Here is a 15,747-nt window from a genome sequence, read left to right as displayed (position 1 = left end):
ATATAATTACTATTACTACTACTATGCCATATAACACCACCAGCCAGCCCCTGTATGTAGCCAGACAGCCCCTGTATATAGCTAGTCAGGCCCCCCGATATATAGCAAGCCAGTCCCCCCAATATATAGCCAGTCAGCCCCCCCCTGTATTCAGCCAGCCTCCAGTATACAGCCAGCCCCCCAGTATACAGCCAGCCAGCCTCTGCAGTATGCAAACAGCCAGTCCCCCCTCAGTATACAGGCAGCCTGCCCCCCCAGTATACAGCCAGCCGCCCTCAATATACAGCCAGCCTGCCCCTCTTAGTATAGAGCCAGCCAGCACCTCTAGGTACACAGCCAGCCTGCCCCCCTCAGTATACAACCAACCCCCCTCCTCAGTATACAGCCTGCCCCTCCTCAGTATACAGCCAGCGCCCTACCCTCTATATACAGCCAGTCCCCCCAGTATACAGCCAGCCTGCCCCCCTCAGTATACAGCCAGCCCCCCTGTATACAGCCTGCCCTCCCCCTCAGTATACAGCCAGCCAGCCCCCTCCCTCAGTATACAGCCAGCCTGCCCTCCCCCTCGGTATACAGTTAGCCAGCCCTTCCCCTCGGTATACAGCCAGCCAGCCCCCTCCCGCAGTATACAGCCAGCCTGCCCTCCCCCTCGGTATACAGCCAGCCAGCCCCCTCCCTCGGTTTACAGCCAGCTAGCCCCCTCCCTCAGTATACAGCCAGCTAGCCCCCTCCCTCAGTATACAGCCAGCCCCCTGCCCGGCACATAAAAATAATAAACTGTATACTTACCTTTCCGATGCTGCTCCGAAGCTCTGCTACTTTATCCAGTCCGGCAGGCAGTGACAGCTCAGTGTGCTCCGGCGGGTGCACAGACTATGACATCAGCCGCTTGCCGAAGTCATATTCTGTGCGCAGCTGACGCACACTGAGCTGTTACTGCCAACCAGACTGGATAAAGTAGTAGAGCTTCAGGCGAGCTTTGGAAGGGTAAGTACATGATTTATTATTTTCAGAACGGCCCCACCACCATGTCCCCCGAGCAGCCCCAGAGCAGTCGGCCAGTCCGCCCCTGTTGACTGCAGAGACAGTATTAAGTTTGTGATGAGGAATTAGAGGAGATGATGATGATGAAATGAGGAACCTAACATTTTTGTGTTGCTAAATCTGCAGAGAGAAGTCATGGCTGAAAGAAGTTGCAATGGCAGCCAGGTAGAAGAAGAAGATGAAAGAGTTCCTCACAATACTGCTCTCATACTCAATATTTTTACACTGAGCTTGGTTACATTTTTATGTACTTAGCTGGGCTCTGGTTCTGTATTTATTTACTGAACTGGGTTCTAGTGCTGTATTTATGTACTGGGCTTGGTTCTGGTGCTGTATTTATGTAAATCACTTACTTCTGGGTCTGCATTTATGTACTGGGCTCTGTTATGGTGCTGTATTTATGTATTCAATTTTGTTCTGTTATTGTACGTGTTCCACCTGGTCTTTAAGGGGTTAATTTGGTTATTTGAACCCCCACCCCTGATTACACAGACAATATCAATATTTGTTTGTTAAGAGTGAACGTATAATACTGCACAACAAGGGGTCTATATTGGGGTACAGCATATAAGATGAGGAGTGGGCTTTACAATAATGCACAATGACTTGGTGCTGTAGTTAAAAGAAACAGGGATACAAATTGAAACTTGTGCAGGTGACACCTTCAAAGAGCCTGAGCAGACTTTGAGGACTGCTCCCGACTACACACACACACAGCGCAGACGCCGACCCGACCCTCAGTGACCCAGATGTGTCATATGCAGCCCAAACCAGCGGCCAGAATACTTAGTAGCGGGATGTACCACAATACCACACGATTCATTTTACTATAGAGACTTTAATGTATTGTTTTATTATAATCTTTATGACAACAGAAAAGTACGAGTTTATAGTTACTCTTATGCAAAGTCCTATCTGCTTCACATGTGGGTTTTTTTGTATAGACTGGACCCCTGTGTCTGGCGGCCGGTGGTACGTTCCATTGAAATGCCTGTGCAGCGCTGTGTGCGGGGGCTCATAGTGAGGAGGAGGAGGAGGGCAGGTCCTGCCAGGCATCTGCTGCAGCTCTCATCTGCAAATGGTTCTAAAAATCCCTCTCCGGAGATCTGTCAGCCTGAGCCCGGAGCACCAACCTTCTGTGTCCCCAGCAGACATGACTGGACCCACTGCACTAAAGATGGAAGCGAATATCCTAGTACTTGGTGCTGACGGAGTCGGGAAATCAGGTGAGTGGCTGCAACCAGTGGTGGGACTACAACTCCCAGCAAGCCCTGTCAGTTGAGTTATCCTTTTAGATGTAAAACTTTGCTCATTGAGATATAGAACGTATCATTTCCCAAATTTACAGTAGAAATCTTCTATATTATAAAGATATAGATAGTTCATAATTTTAAAGCAAGAATAAAGTTATTTCCTTGTCATTTGTACATTAATGTTTTACTTTACTGATGATCAATTTCCTATCTATAGATTTTGTAAAAAAATGTATTGATACCCTCTAGGAGTACAGGAGGTGAACTCATACTTTTACATTGTATCTGCTGCTGTATTTTGGGACAGATGTAGCATTGTAGTAAATATCGAATACCGGTTGTAGTTTTGTTACAGGTTTTTGCACATGTAATTTAGTCTGCAGTAAAACTTGTAGGAAGATCATCTTAGTAAAGTCTGTGAGCTCAGACCACATCTAATAATAATAATAATAATAATAATAATAATAATAATAATAACCCCTGATTTGCAGTTAAAAAAAAGACTATGACCCTGCCAGAGATGACTATGACGAATCATGTAAAAATATTTTGGCAAAATTCTATTGATCTGACTGATCCCATCGCCAGGATGTTTTTAGAAAGCTTGCAGAAGTGCCAAGGGGGTTTTAATCGTATAGGGGGGTCTTACATCCTGAGTTGTTCTTATAACCACAGAATCTTTACTAGTGTCCCTAAGGGCTTATTCAGACGGCGATAACCCAGCTGTATTAAACCTACATGTAAACCGTATTACAGCTACAAATCCTAAAATAACTTGGGGTCATAGGAAACTGTCATGTTGGGAAATAAGTTTATTAGATCCACAGGACTCGATTCACAGCCATAATATGATCCATTTAATATGGCTACATCACAGCCATCGAGATCAGTCCTAATAAAGGGCAACTCTAAACATTTTATTATCTTTAATGGGATAAATTTTGTCCCTGTACAATAGTACAATACTTAATAGACCCAGGCACCGTGACTGTGGTAATCTTTTTATATCTGTTATCCATGGCCTCCTTTCTTCTAAAAACAACTTTTATAATTATGCTAATGAGTCAGAAGGACTCTCGGGGTTGTTACCAGAGCTTCTGTGCTGCAGCCTTACTTGCTGTTACACTGTCTCACTCTCCCCCTGCTCACCCAGCACTTTCCCTTTTTCTGTCTGTGGGATCTTAATCTTAATCTTGCACTGTGGGAGGGGACAATGTAACCGCTTGTGAAGCTACAGCACAGAAGGGCTTTGGGAACCCTTCCAGAGCCCTTTTGGCTCATTAGCACAATGATAAAAGTTGATTTTTAGAAGCAAATATAACAAATATAAGAAGATTAACACAGTCACGGTGCCTGGATCTATGAGTAAGTGTTCCTGTTTTATCATGCTTGATTTTGATAATATGTTTTCTTTAAACTCGATTTTCCAGAACCAAAAGGAGTGCACCATGCACCATAAGCCCATAATTACTGAGTTTTTTAAATTTTTGTCCCTACATTAATTACAGGTGAAACATTTACTAGTGTTGGTTTCAGTAATTTGTGTGTGGGCACAAACCACATATAAAATGTGGTAATTTGCAGCTGAGTTCACAGTTTTTGTCCATGTTGCTTACCACTGGTGCCAGTTAGCATTTTACAAATTATGGCATAAACATAACAAGGGCCATTGGCCAGATAGCATCTAAAGTCCCGATGTCTATATTCGTCTCACACTTGGTTTGCATTTTGTAACCCTTGTTTGTGTTTCTTTACAGCATTGACTGTCCGATTTCTAACCCGACGGTTCATTGGAGAATATGGAGATCTTGGTAAATGTTTAATTTTATTATATTTTTAAATGTGATATGACTGTATGTGGTGCTGGCACTGTTCCCTTGTCATTGCAAGTGTGTTAAGGTGCCCAAAGCGTGCACCAGCCGCATGTAACATTTGCTTATTGCCGGACCTTACCTGTACTTTATATCAGGCACCTATATTTGCTATACCTTTAGATAGCTAATACTGGTATGGCCTAACAATTAGTGCATGCCACAGGCAATTATAGCAACTTGCCAGGGTTACCTCTATACTTTCTAAATGTACATGCAGGCAAATTACCTGCAAATGTGGCTGAGTTGTACCATGTATGATAGTTCTTACCCAGTGTCATTTTGTATGTTTTTCATATTTGTCACTATTAAATCATAATGCAATGTCTTTGTCTTCTGCAGTTCCTACTGTCAGTTCTTTTCAATCAGAACAGTGTTCTTTTCCCAGAATGCTGGTTGAATCTACCTTGCACGGCTCTCTGCATACGTTGCTCTCTTTCTCAGAGCACTGCCCATCTCACCTGGAGCAGACTCCCTACTTTTATAAATTGTGCTCTATCGTGATTGCTGGTTAAAGGTTTTCTTTCTAGCTCTCTAGTCTGTGCTTGCTTTACTTGCTATATCTCTGTACTTCAGATTTTTGAATATTTGTCTTACATTCTTGACTATTCTTTTGTGTATTTAATTTTGTACGTTATATGCTATCTCAGTCGTGAGCCAGATTGTTGACCTCCCCTTTGTGTTACTTGTTTGCCTGTCTTGTTACGACAGAGGGACCATTTTTGTGGTTGTCCCATACCCGGATTCGTAGAGGCAAACATGCATAGCTATTTGGGGGGGCTGGAGTTTTAGGGTTCAGTGTCCCTGAGTCCAGTATTCAAATCACACATACCACACTATTAACCAAATTTTCAGATCAGACCTACTGTTCCTCTCCCTTTGGCAGGGAGCTTTTGTTGTCTTGAGATTTCAGAGTGAAAAGCAGATTAGCAAGGAAGCTGGATGATAAGAGCCAAAGTATAGAGGCACTTTTACTATTCAAAGAGACTACTTGGCAGATGATTTTAAATTATATTTCAGTAGCAGACCTCTGTAGTAGCTGAATGGATTTGCTGATCTGTTACTGTTACGCTATACATTTATATTAAAAATATAAATCAAGGCAAATAAAAAACCCTATAAAGATCTGGAATGAAAAGGTCAAGTGATTTACTGTGATGGTTATAGGGAGAATGTGAAATCTTTGCATTGCCTGAGGCGCCTGTGTTTTATTGCTCAGCATTAAGGTTAAAGGGCAGGTTATCCAGAGTAGATTTTAAGACCCATAATGAAATATATGATTTGTAATTTAAAATGTATATTCTACATCATTGCAGAATCATTGCAGCTGCATCACATGCAGCTACGTTTTTACACTCCCACATAACCAGTGTCGAATATTTAAAAAAAAGAATAAATTGTAGGCTCCATGTGAAGGGATTGTTATGTTGTACATTTTATTTAAATGATCACAATCGTGTATAAATAACAGAACACAATTTACATAGATTATTTTCCCCTTGAGATCCTGTACTACAGTCCACACTGTGCTCCCAATTTTTATATATATGTATATATATGAATATATGTATATATATATTTATATAATGCATGTATAGTAAATATGCTGTTTGTTTAGTACAATATGAATAGTATTTCGCTTGTGCATATATAATATAGAGGAAGAAAAACCTCTTATTGGCCACATATTCCATTTTGCACAATCATAATGCCTGTGAAACATCACTAATGTAATTACAGGCGGTCCCCTACTTAAGGACACCCGACTTACAGACAACCCATAGTTACAGACGGACCCCTCTGCCCACTGTGACCTCTGGTGAAGCTCTCTGGATGCTTTACTATAGTCCCAGACTGCAATGATCAGCTGTAAGATGCCTGTAATGAAGCTTTATTGATAATTCTTGGTCCAATTACACCAAAAATTTTGAAACTCCAATTGTCACTGGGGCAAAAGAAAAAAAATTGTCTAGAACTTCCATTATAAAATATACAGTTTCGACTTACATACAAATTCAACTTAAGAACAAACCTCCAGACCCTATCTTGTATGTAACCCGGGGACTGCCTGTACTGCAAAGAGCATTGTACTTGTCATCCTCCTGTTGGATCCTGGCGTCATAATAAACCTATTTTTAGATGCTGCCATTCATGTAAAATATAGGAGCTTCCTAATTAACTTAGAAACCCTAGGATAAGATCATTTGTCCGAGGCTCGCGGTAGGATTGTACGTATAGATATAATGAAATAAAGGCAGACTATTGACCAGAAGCAGATGCAGCTTGTGGATATTAATGTATTCAGGTTCTCTTAAACACGCAAACTGTGTATTCTGCAATCCACTGTACAATCCTATTGTATTAATCCCATAGACTAACATGACTGTGCTTCTGTTTTCATTGCAGAATCTATATATAGCCACAATGTTTTGGTGGATGGAAAAGAAGTTGTTTTCAATATTTGGGATTTTCCATATTCAAAGGTGAGGGTTTTTTTTCCATTCTTCCAAAAATCAAGTCACTGTGGTGTTCTAGAACACCTTTATTTGTGTTATGTGATTGTCTAAATCTTGTCATACACATTAACTAGATTTTAGCCAAACATTTATTTGTCTGACAGCTTTCTTTCCTAACTTCCTCAATGACATGCATTCTTGGATTGACTGAGAATGCATGTATTCTGGGTTGGAAGTAGGGGGTAAGATGTGCCATTTTAGCTCTCTTATAAAAAAAATGGGTTCTGACACGAAGGTTTGACTCCAGGTTTCAGTAGGCCCCTGGGCGACAGAGCCTCAGTAGGCTCCTTAAAGGGAACCCGTCACCACTATTTTCACAAATACAGGTAGTGACAGGTTCCTATAGAGCTCTAATAACTATTTGACACCCTGCTTGTAGCTAAAAATTATGCCCCTGAGATTCTCATATATTCAACTTTATAGTTTTATCTGGTAACTAAGCATGGCTACAGCGAGTCCAGGTGGGCATGGCCTCCTCAGGCTGAATCCAGCAGCTCCTCCCCATCCTTATCTCTGTATGCTGCTATAATGTCATGTGACCACGGTGACATCATCACAGGTCCTATAGCTTTTGTAGCATTAGGAACTGTACACTAAGCATATATGTCATGAAATCACAGCATATTTTATCACATGAAATCACAGCAGGCTGCATGGAGAGGAGTAGAAGTCCATGGAGGCTGCTGTGATTGTTTTATGTGGTCAGATATGTACATGGGGTACAGTTTTCATATTAAGTAGCTCAAGGACCTTTGATGATGTCACCCTGGTCACATGACATTAGGCCACGCCCCCCGTGGACTCGCTCCAAAGCTGCATAGATACCAGGCAAGATTATAACTCTGATTTTATGGGGATCTGAGGGGAACAATTTTTAGCTAAAAGCAGGGTGTCAGATAGTTACTAGAACTCTATAGGAAACTGCCACTACCTGTATTTGTGAAAATAGTGGTGACGGGTTCCCTTTAACATTGAACTCACAGAAATTCAGAAATTCAGAAACTAAAACAGTAACCTGTTCCCTAAAATATTCCCTAGTTTATCATACCAAACAGCCCCCTCTATATAAATCCCCCTCACCTCCATGGATTCCTTATATAAAGATTTATGTGGGCCCCCAGAACTTGCCCAGGTATGCACAGCGCTGGTGCCAGTCCTGCTGACATATTAAAATGTATCTTCTTTACCTAATCTTTGTGATACCTGATGACATGGTACATACACATTAGGTGTGTTCAATACCTTCAAAATCAGAATGATTGCCTAATATTAGTCTAATTTGCCCAGCAGAAAGAGGTAGTTTCATCTCTTACATTCATAAACTATCCAAAAAATATACAGTACCATAATTGCCCAAGATATAGAAGCAGAGACAGAGGTGAATTAAAAGTGCCATGGGCACCAAGAACCAAGTTTTGGAAATGCTTCTGTCAACTTTCAGGTTCTGCAATTTAAGGATCTTTGTAGGAGCTTCAAAGGTCCCAGTAGGACTCTTGTTCACCTGTATGCCAGGATCTGGCACACTAATATAGAGAGACTGGAAGTTCCTCTCTTTATTATCTGAAAAAGGCAGTATCAAATAGTTACTATTTAATTATCTGAAAAAGGCAGTATCAAATAGTTACTATTTAATTATGTATGTTAAGTATGTTAGGTGGTTTGTGTGGCCATGGGGCCCCTAGAAGCCTTGGTCCTGGTTCTACTGCCCAACTCTCCAATATTACCGTATAATCCACTACTGGAGAGACATTACACCTTGGTGATCTGCCTATTGTGTATAGGAGTCTCCTGCTGAGAGGTGGCCACACACGCCTAGACATACATGAAGAGAGTCAGTGTAGATAAGACTCCATACTCAACACCCACAAGATGGTGGTCAGGTACTCTGTTTTTGAGATAGATATGGGTCCCACTCTGGGACCTGCACCAATTGCATATTTATGGCATAAAAGGCAATATTCCAACATTCTGTAAGCTGTAAATACCTCTTTAAGATCTTTTTATGGTATCAAACTTTAAGTGTACTATGTTGTAACATATTCTTAAAAATCATAGTACTGTTTACTAAAAGCATACCATGCCCCTTACGAAACACATACTATAACGCTTATAAATGGGCACTTCACAAACAGGTTTGTCCTATAATAACCTTGCAGAAGAGATTTCACAGTGTCAACCCTGCTGGACTGCGTGGAATTTCATATTTTTGTTCTGTTTATTTTCTTATAATCCTCAGAATCCCTGCAATGTTTTTGGCTGAGGGGCTTGCATTGTATTGTTTCAGGAACAGTCTTTCTATATTAATATTGCCCTACCTGCATGTAAAGTGGCTAAATGGAATATAATTCCATGAAACTTGTTGACAGCACATACCAAACTCTGTGGCACTGCTAGACTGACATTGGCGGACAGTTTGGGAATGTATTTTTATTATTGGTATTAGTTATTACAAGTATTATATAAGGGAATTACTCTATAGGCGATTTCCTGTAGCCCACCCGAAGTTCTTCATAGCTACAACTAAAATGATGTACAGAATGTTTTGTTAGTGGCTGGACGCACAAGAATAATATGGTAATAGTAATTGTCATATGACTTGGCCATTTTGCTTGTTTAATAAGTAACTCTAAAAGACTTAATATGTAACGACAAAGGAGCAGAGAAAATACCAGTGACTTTCCATCGCTGGATCCACAGATCCAGACTAACAATATTGATTGATCGGTGCTCGGAAGAGACAGAGCGGCCATCTGAAGAGCATAACAAGCAGAGCTCTGAGCCCGCTGTACCAGTGGCTGAGCATGTACAGAATGTCAAGTGAGATAAGGAGAATTACTACCACCTGCCGGACCACTCACAAGTGTCTTCTCTTTATGCAATTTTGCTAACGGTTTTCACATATTTTCCAGTTTGATCCATGATGGAGGAATGTACTAATTTAACTATAGTGTACCTCTAAACATCAGTTCCATTTATATATATTGGGCTATTTCTGCTGCAAGTATATGTTGTATGCAACAAATCTGTGGCTGTTTAAAGGGGTTGTAGCAAGTGGGGGTCCGGTCCCAAGGGCAATGGGTTCCTAGCTCTCTGATTGATTTAGCAACAGATTGAACATATGTGCTGCTGCTCCACTTTATAGTACGGGAGTGTCAGAAATTGCAGAGAAACAATCTCCCGCACTCTGGAAAGAGCCGGAGATACCTGAGCACTGTGTACGGCACGGTGAATGGGAGTGCCAGAGATACCTGAGCATTGTGCACAGTAATTTCCGACATTCCCATACTATTGAATAGAATGGAAGGACGTATATTTGACCTGCCACGCTATCATATAATATGAGTGGGGCCCCCCCTAGCCTCATGACCAGTGGGAGACCATTCTCATAATTGGGAATGGGGGGACCCAGCAGTTGGAACTCAACCGATCAGATGCTTAGCCCTTATCCTGTAGATAGGGGATAACACTTAAACTTGGTACAGCCCTGTAAGGGCATGTTCACACTGGCTGATTTTCATGTGTAAAAACAATACAGAACTAAGCCTCTGGGAACAAACTTTTAAAATTTCACTATGGGTTGGTGGTAAAATCCAGGTATCAACCTTTTAATATGATATAAAGAAAGAAAATGTTTTTATTTTCCCAGCAATGATTTATGGTCTCTTTCTGTGCACTGGGCATTGTGGCGTACATCACATAAATAAGGCTGAACTGCAATACCTGACACAACCCAGGTCTTCATTATTGCTAGATTGTGAGATTGTACATGCTTCTGTAGTGATATCTGTTTAGGTTTGTGATCTTTAATATCAAATTATAGAAAGCATCCCTGTAAAAGCAATTATGGCTCAGCAGGTTTTATAATGACATTTCCATATTTTGCCGTAGGAACCTACAGAAGAAAGCTGTGCTGAGGAGGAGAAACGCATTCAGTGGGCAGATGGTTTTGTCCTTGTCTACAGCATATGTGACCGAGCAAGTTTTAACATTATATGCCAGACAATCCAGCTCATCAAAGCTTCAAAAGACTGCTTAGGGCCAGAAAAACTGCCCATAGTCATTGTGGGTAACAAACGTGATCTCCATCATCTACGAACAGTGTCTAGTGAAGAAGGAAGACTCTTGGCTCTTTCCATGGACTGTGAATTCTATGAAGTCTCAGCAGCTGAAGCCTATCATGGTGTGCTGATGGTATTTCATGGACTAGTAGACAAAATTAAAGAGTCCAAACTGGTTACGAAGAAGGGGACGGGAATCCGAGGGATTGTAAAGAGTATGTCGGCAGTGTTTGCCAGAAGAAGAACGGACTCTCTGTAATACCAGAGATATTTTGTCATGACTCGTAATTTGAGTTTAACATCTGCTTCAAGCCAAAAAATCTAAAGAAAGAAAGGTTGGAGCGGCACTCGCCATAACAGGTCCAATGTTCTTCTTTATTTCGTAGACTTACATGAAACAAGTCAGTACATCACAGAGGGAAGGGAGGACTCACAGGACCAGCAACCGTGCCGTGCAAACACAAGCCAGTGGAAGCGTTGCAACGCACAATGGCCAATGCTGTTGTTGTGATGTTCTGTGAGTCCTCCCTTACCTCTGTGATGTACTGACTTGTTTCATGTAAGTTTACTTAATAAAGAAGGTCAGTTGTTAAGCTCTTCTGTTAACTGTGCATATCATGGACAAAGAAGACTATGGGGCACATTTACGAAAAACAGTGCAAACTGCACTATGTGCCTGTGAAGTGTGCAGAGGGCGCCAGATTCATGAAGTGTGGTGCCCATTCTTCATGAAACTGGCGCCCCCTGCACTGCTCCAATACAGTGCACCAACTTTTTTTGGTGCACCTTTAACACGGGGTGTGAAACACACTTCTGTCGGACAAAAAGGTCACGTCCAAAACATATATGGCACAGACACATAAATATATGTGCAAAGTCCAACAGAAGGATACGCAAGATCCTTGGTAAATGTGCCCCTATGTGAGTATATAAATGCTGGCAGTGGCCACTCTAATTTCTTCTTAAGTTTAAGCTTACACCTTTATCTAGCAGTGCCCCGTTCTATAGTGTTCATCATTACTCTTTCTAATTTGGTTTAATGGGTTTACTTAACTGCTTCAAAAGGTGTAATTGAAATATGAAAAAATAAGTGGAGAAGTCAGAAATAACCACAGCTTACTGCAAAGCAGTCCCAACACTGGTCTGATGAGATTCCCCACAAATTAGGAAGATCAAAGAGTCCTGTTCTTTCATCTTCCTATTATCTCTTATCAGGCCTGTTGGCTCTTGCTGCTGTCTGCACTGTTTTGCTTTCAGTCATGTATCTTGGCTCCATCGTGTAGATCTATATACACAGTGAAAAGTACATGAATATAAGCAATTGGACCTCGCTAGTTAGACAGATTCTGCACGTATTACTATATGTGCCTTATTTGTGTTCTCACAGCCATGTCCCTTGTATGCACGGAGAGGAATGCACTTTTATGGGGGCAAGGAATGCGTGGAGCAGACATACCATGCTGTGACAATACTGAAGCACCTCATGGCTAATTGCAGAAATCACAATAAACAGATGTCTGTATTCTTTGCAGTTTAAACAGAAAGTGAACCAGCTCATTCCTCGGCCTGGGAATACAAAGTCTTCTGCAGCAACTTGCTAAAGACACCTCAATTTCCAGTTATTATGGGACAGCTGTTTGAACACACATTAAATAACCATCTTGCTTCTCCCCCAATTTTATTGTATTATATATTGTAGCTACTGATCTAAAACATACTCTGTGTCAATATACAGGTCATAGAATTTAGATATGTATTGGCTAACCTGACTCCCCCATGATGTCACAGGACAGTGGTGGCAAACCTATGGCACGGATGCAGAGGTGGCACTCAGAGCCCTTTCTGTGGGCCCCCAGGCCTTCACCCCAGCACCGAATTTGCTAGACATGACTCAAGGTTTCCTCCTGTGGTCCAAGACTATTTTAAAGTGACACCTCCTTGGCTGCCAGGACTACACATGAAGCGAGAAGGTATGGACAGAGATGGATTATGATTGAAGCTCCTGCTCTGGGTCCCTTGATTCTTCCTCTTCAGGGGACCCTGCAAGGAAGCTACAATCCAAAGTTTCTTTCTATTGTATTGGTGTCCTCAGGACGCCAATACAATAGAGACATGTGATACAGTTAGGATCAATAGGTTACTGCTTAAATTGTCATGTTGGCACTTTGCAATATAAAAGTAGGTTTTGGTTGTAGTTTGGCACTCTGTGTCTAAAAGGTTCGCCTTCACTGTCATAGGAGATACGTTTTGGGTAGGTTTGACTTTAACTGCATGATCCTTTTTTTCTTGGGGGGAAAAGCTGCTGACAAAGTAGTCTGAAAGAGCTCTGAGAGTAGTTGTTTCATTTTCAGGATACATGCAAAACTTTGCAAAAATGAGCATACATATGCATGGGGGAATAACGATAACTGTCAATAACTATCTAAAGTTTTTGGCTATTAGTGACAACAGAAAGTGGTTGACACACAAATGGCGGGCACTGCCAATGTAGGGTATAAATTCACGTGAAAATTATAATGACTTACAAAGAGAGAAAAAATACATGTGAAAAGCCAGCTAGATGTAAACAACTTTATCTTTATTAATTATGCTAAGTATATAAATCACAAACAAACAATTGATAGGTTTAAGGTGGCCCCATCAACTTGCTGCCACAACATCTAAGTGTAAGACAGCTCCAGTTAACAATTCACATCACAAGCATGGTAAAAAAATACTACAGGGGGTACAAGAATGATAAAACAGAAATAAAAAATGAAGAGAAGTCACCCCAGAAACCCAGTACATTCATTGTTGTGGTGCAGCACCTGCACATTTGTTACCATGCTTGTGATGTGAAATGTTACCTAGAGCAGTCTTACACCTGGGTGTTGTGGCAACTGGTTGGTGGGGCCACCTAACACCAACCAACAATTATTTTTTTTATTATGGGTTTGGGTTGTTTGTAACTTATATATTTTGGATAATTATTAAAGATAAGTTGTTTATATCTAGATAGCCTTTTACACATCTTTTTTTCTCTCTTTGCTGCCAACAAAAAAGGCTTGGTATTATTCAAAGACATGTGAAATCAAAGATTGTTACCAAAAGTGAAGCAAGGTACTGTGTGTATTTTGGAAGGCGATATTGCACACGTAGCAAATTTTAGAGGAAGAAATCCAAAGCAGCAGATATTTTTCTCTATCATTTGTATTTGACAACCTTTTTTTATTCCAGTGGTGACGATAAGCCCTTGATTATAATTGTGGAAATAACTAAAGTCATACCAGGATAATGCATTTGTATTACATTTGTGAAAAACTAGCCTAAGGAACAATTAGCCTTCAGGACTAGAGCATATAATGTTGCTATTAACGGAAACCTACCATGAGGAATCTACCATCAAAAGTAGGTCTGATGGTAGATTACTCTTACCTGCCTCTTCCGTAATCTGTAATTTAATAATCCTGTAACCTAACCTAACCTGTTAAAAAACGTTATTTTAGTAATATGCAAATAAACTGCAGAGGCTACTGGGGCGTGTACTAGTCTTAGCTCCCAGTGCCCGGCCAGGCTAGTACACACCTCAGTAGCCTCTGCAGTTAATTTGCATATTACTAAAATATGTTTTTTTTTAACAAGTTAGGTTAGGTTCCAGGATTATTAAAAACCCTTAAAACTGTTATATGAACATATATTATAAAAGTGCAGTCCTCTCATGTGCATTGAGCAATGACACTGGATTAATTCCCTTCACCATTGGCAGAAGTCAAACAAAGTCTGAGATTCCTTATTTCTCTGTTGTTAAAATCGTTGTTCATCCTCTGTCATAACAATTGCTGTCTGTGCACCTTTATACAGTGTAAGTCGTGCCTTTTGTGTACGGTTCTCTGGTTAACAGTATGTGTTTGTACTGTCTAATAATGTGTCCATCATTCCTGTTAAAATCACGGCTTATTCAGAATGATCACGAGATGCATGAAACAACATATTTGGTTCAAATGTATGGGCACAAACATCACAACTAGAATATAGCTGAAAGGAAAAAAAACACTATGTAGCTTTCTTGGTATTGTATTGATTCATAGAGATCCACTCATAACGTCCTGTGCAGGTGACTGTCTTGTGTTACTGTTTCTGACCATATGTCCTGTTTTGTGATACTTTTACAATGTAATATATCCATGAGTTCCTAGAAGTGTAATATATTATATGTACATATATGATTTGTATACATGTATAGAGTCCTGTCATTGTCTTTTCATTGTATGTAAAAACCCAGAACCCACATAATGTATGTCTAAACTGGTCCAAGAAATGTATATATAAATAGCAAAGTAAGATATTTAAAAAGCTGTGTGTAATATATACAGATATATTCAATATATAAATAAAATATTCTTATGATAAGTTTGTGTGTCATATTCCTATTTGTCCACATGAAATACAAAATTGCTTTTTTGCAACTCTGTTAAAACCAAAACCCTCTGTTTCAGCCCCGACAACTCGAGCTTTTGCAGCTCTTCTTCGCCCATAGTCAGTGATGTGCTATTCATAGGCATGTCACTGCTGCAGCTCATCAGCGTTGACCAATACATCACTTGGTTACCTGGTAGCTTAAAAAAAACTTTAAAAAAAAGTAGCCTAAAAAGCTAAAAAAAAGTAGCCTAAAAAAGTCTAGTGCTGCGTGTTGACATGTTACATAGTGTCAGTTTGTGATAGGACACATCTAGATGACATACAAGTAAGTGGGGTCATGTTGTGACCTGTAATTGAGCACAGCTCTATCGTCATTAGTTGTTGTATTTCTGCACTGCCACATCCAGTATGATTAGTTACCACTTGCAGCGTGACACATGTGACCCTATAATTGCACGTTCACAGGTAACGTAGACCTGCAGATCTCTGAAATTGAGACAATAGGATTGAGGACTATGCAAGTAGTGGCTTACAGTGTAAATGTACAATGTAAACATTCTCTGTGCTTAGATAGATGAAATTCGTAGAAAAATTAGAGCAGTGACAT

At 40.5% G+C, this 15,747-nt stretch overlaps 1 protein-coding gene across 1 annotated transcript; it reads left to right on the top strand.

Annotated features, from left to right (window-relative positions):
- The first annotated feature begins 2,013 nt into the window (after positions 1–2,013).
- Positions 2,014–15,131, top strand: LOC140127608 (ras-related and estrogen-regulated growth inhibitor-like protein). The gene is made up of 4 exons (XM_072148487.1): positions 2,014–2,270; positions 4,055–4,108; positions 6,575–6,651; positions 10,573–15,131. The coding sequence occupies exons 1-4, from the start codon at positions 2,123–2,125 to the stop codon at positions 10,999–11,001; spliced, it is 708 nt and encodes a 235-aa protein (XP_072004588.1). The 5' UTR covers positions 2,014–2,122; the 3' UTR covers positions 11,002–15,131.
- The last annotated feature ends 616 nt before the right edge of the window (positions 15,132–15,747 follow it).

The sequence above is a fragment of the Engystomops pustulosus genome, chromosome 4, assembly GCF_040894005.1.
Source record: "Engystomops pustulosus chromosome 4, aEngPut4.maternal, whole genome shotgun sequence".
In the NCBI taxonomy this organism is placed as follows: Eukaryota; Metazoa; Chordata; class Amphibia; order Anura; family Leptodactylidae; genus Engystomops; species Engystomops pustulosus.
Note: the sequence above shows the minus strand (reverse complement) of the source record. Positions and strands in the feature narration are given on the sequence as shown.

Coding starts and splice junctions, on each gene's coding strand:
- LOC140127608 (XM_072148487.1), top strand. CDS start 2,123: ATGGTTCTAAAAATCCCTCTCCGGAGATCTGTCAGCCTGAGCCCGGAG. Junction 2,271..4,054: donor TGACGGAGTCGGGAAATCAG/GTGAGTGGCTGC, acceptor GTTTCTTTACAG/CATTGACTGTCCGATTTCTA. Junction 6,652..10,572: donor GGGATTTTCCATATTCAAAG/GTGAGGGTTTTT, acceptor ATTTTGCCGTAG/GAACCTACAGAAGAAAGCTG.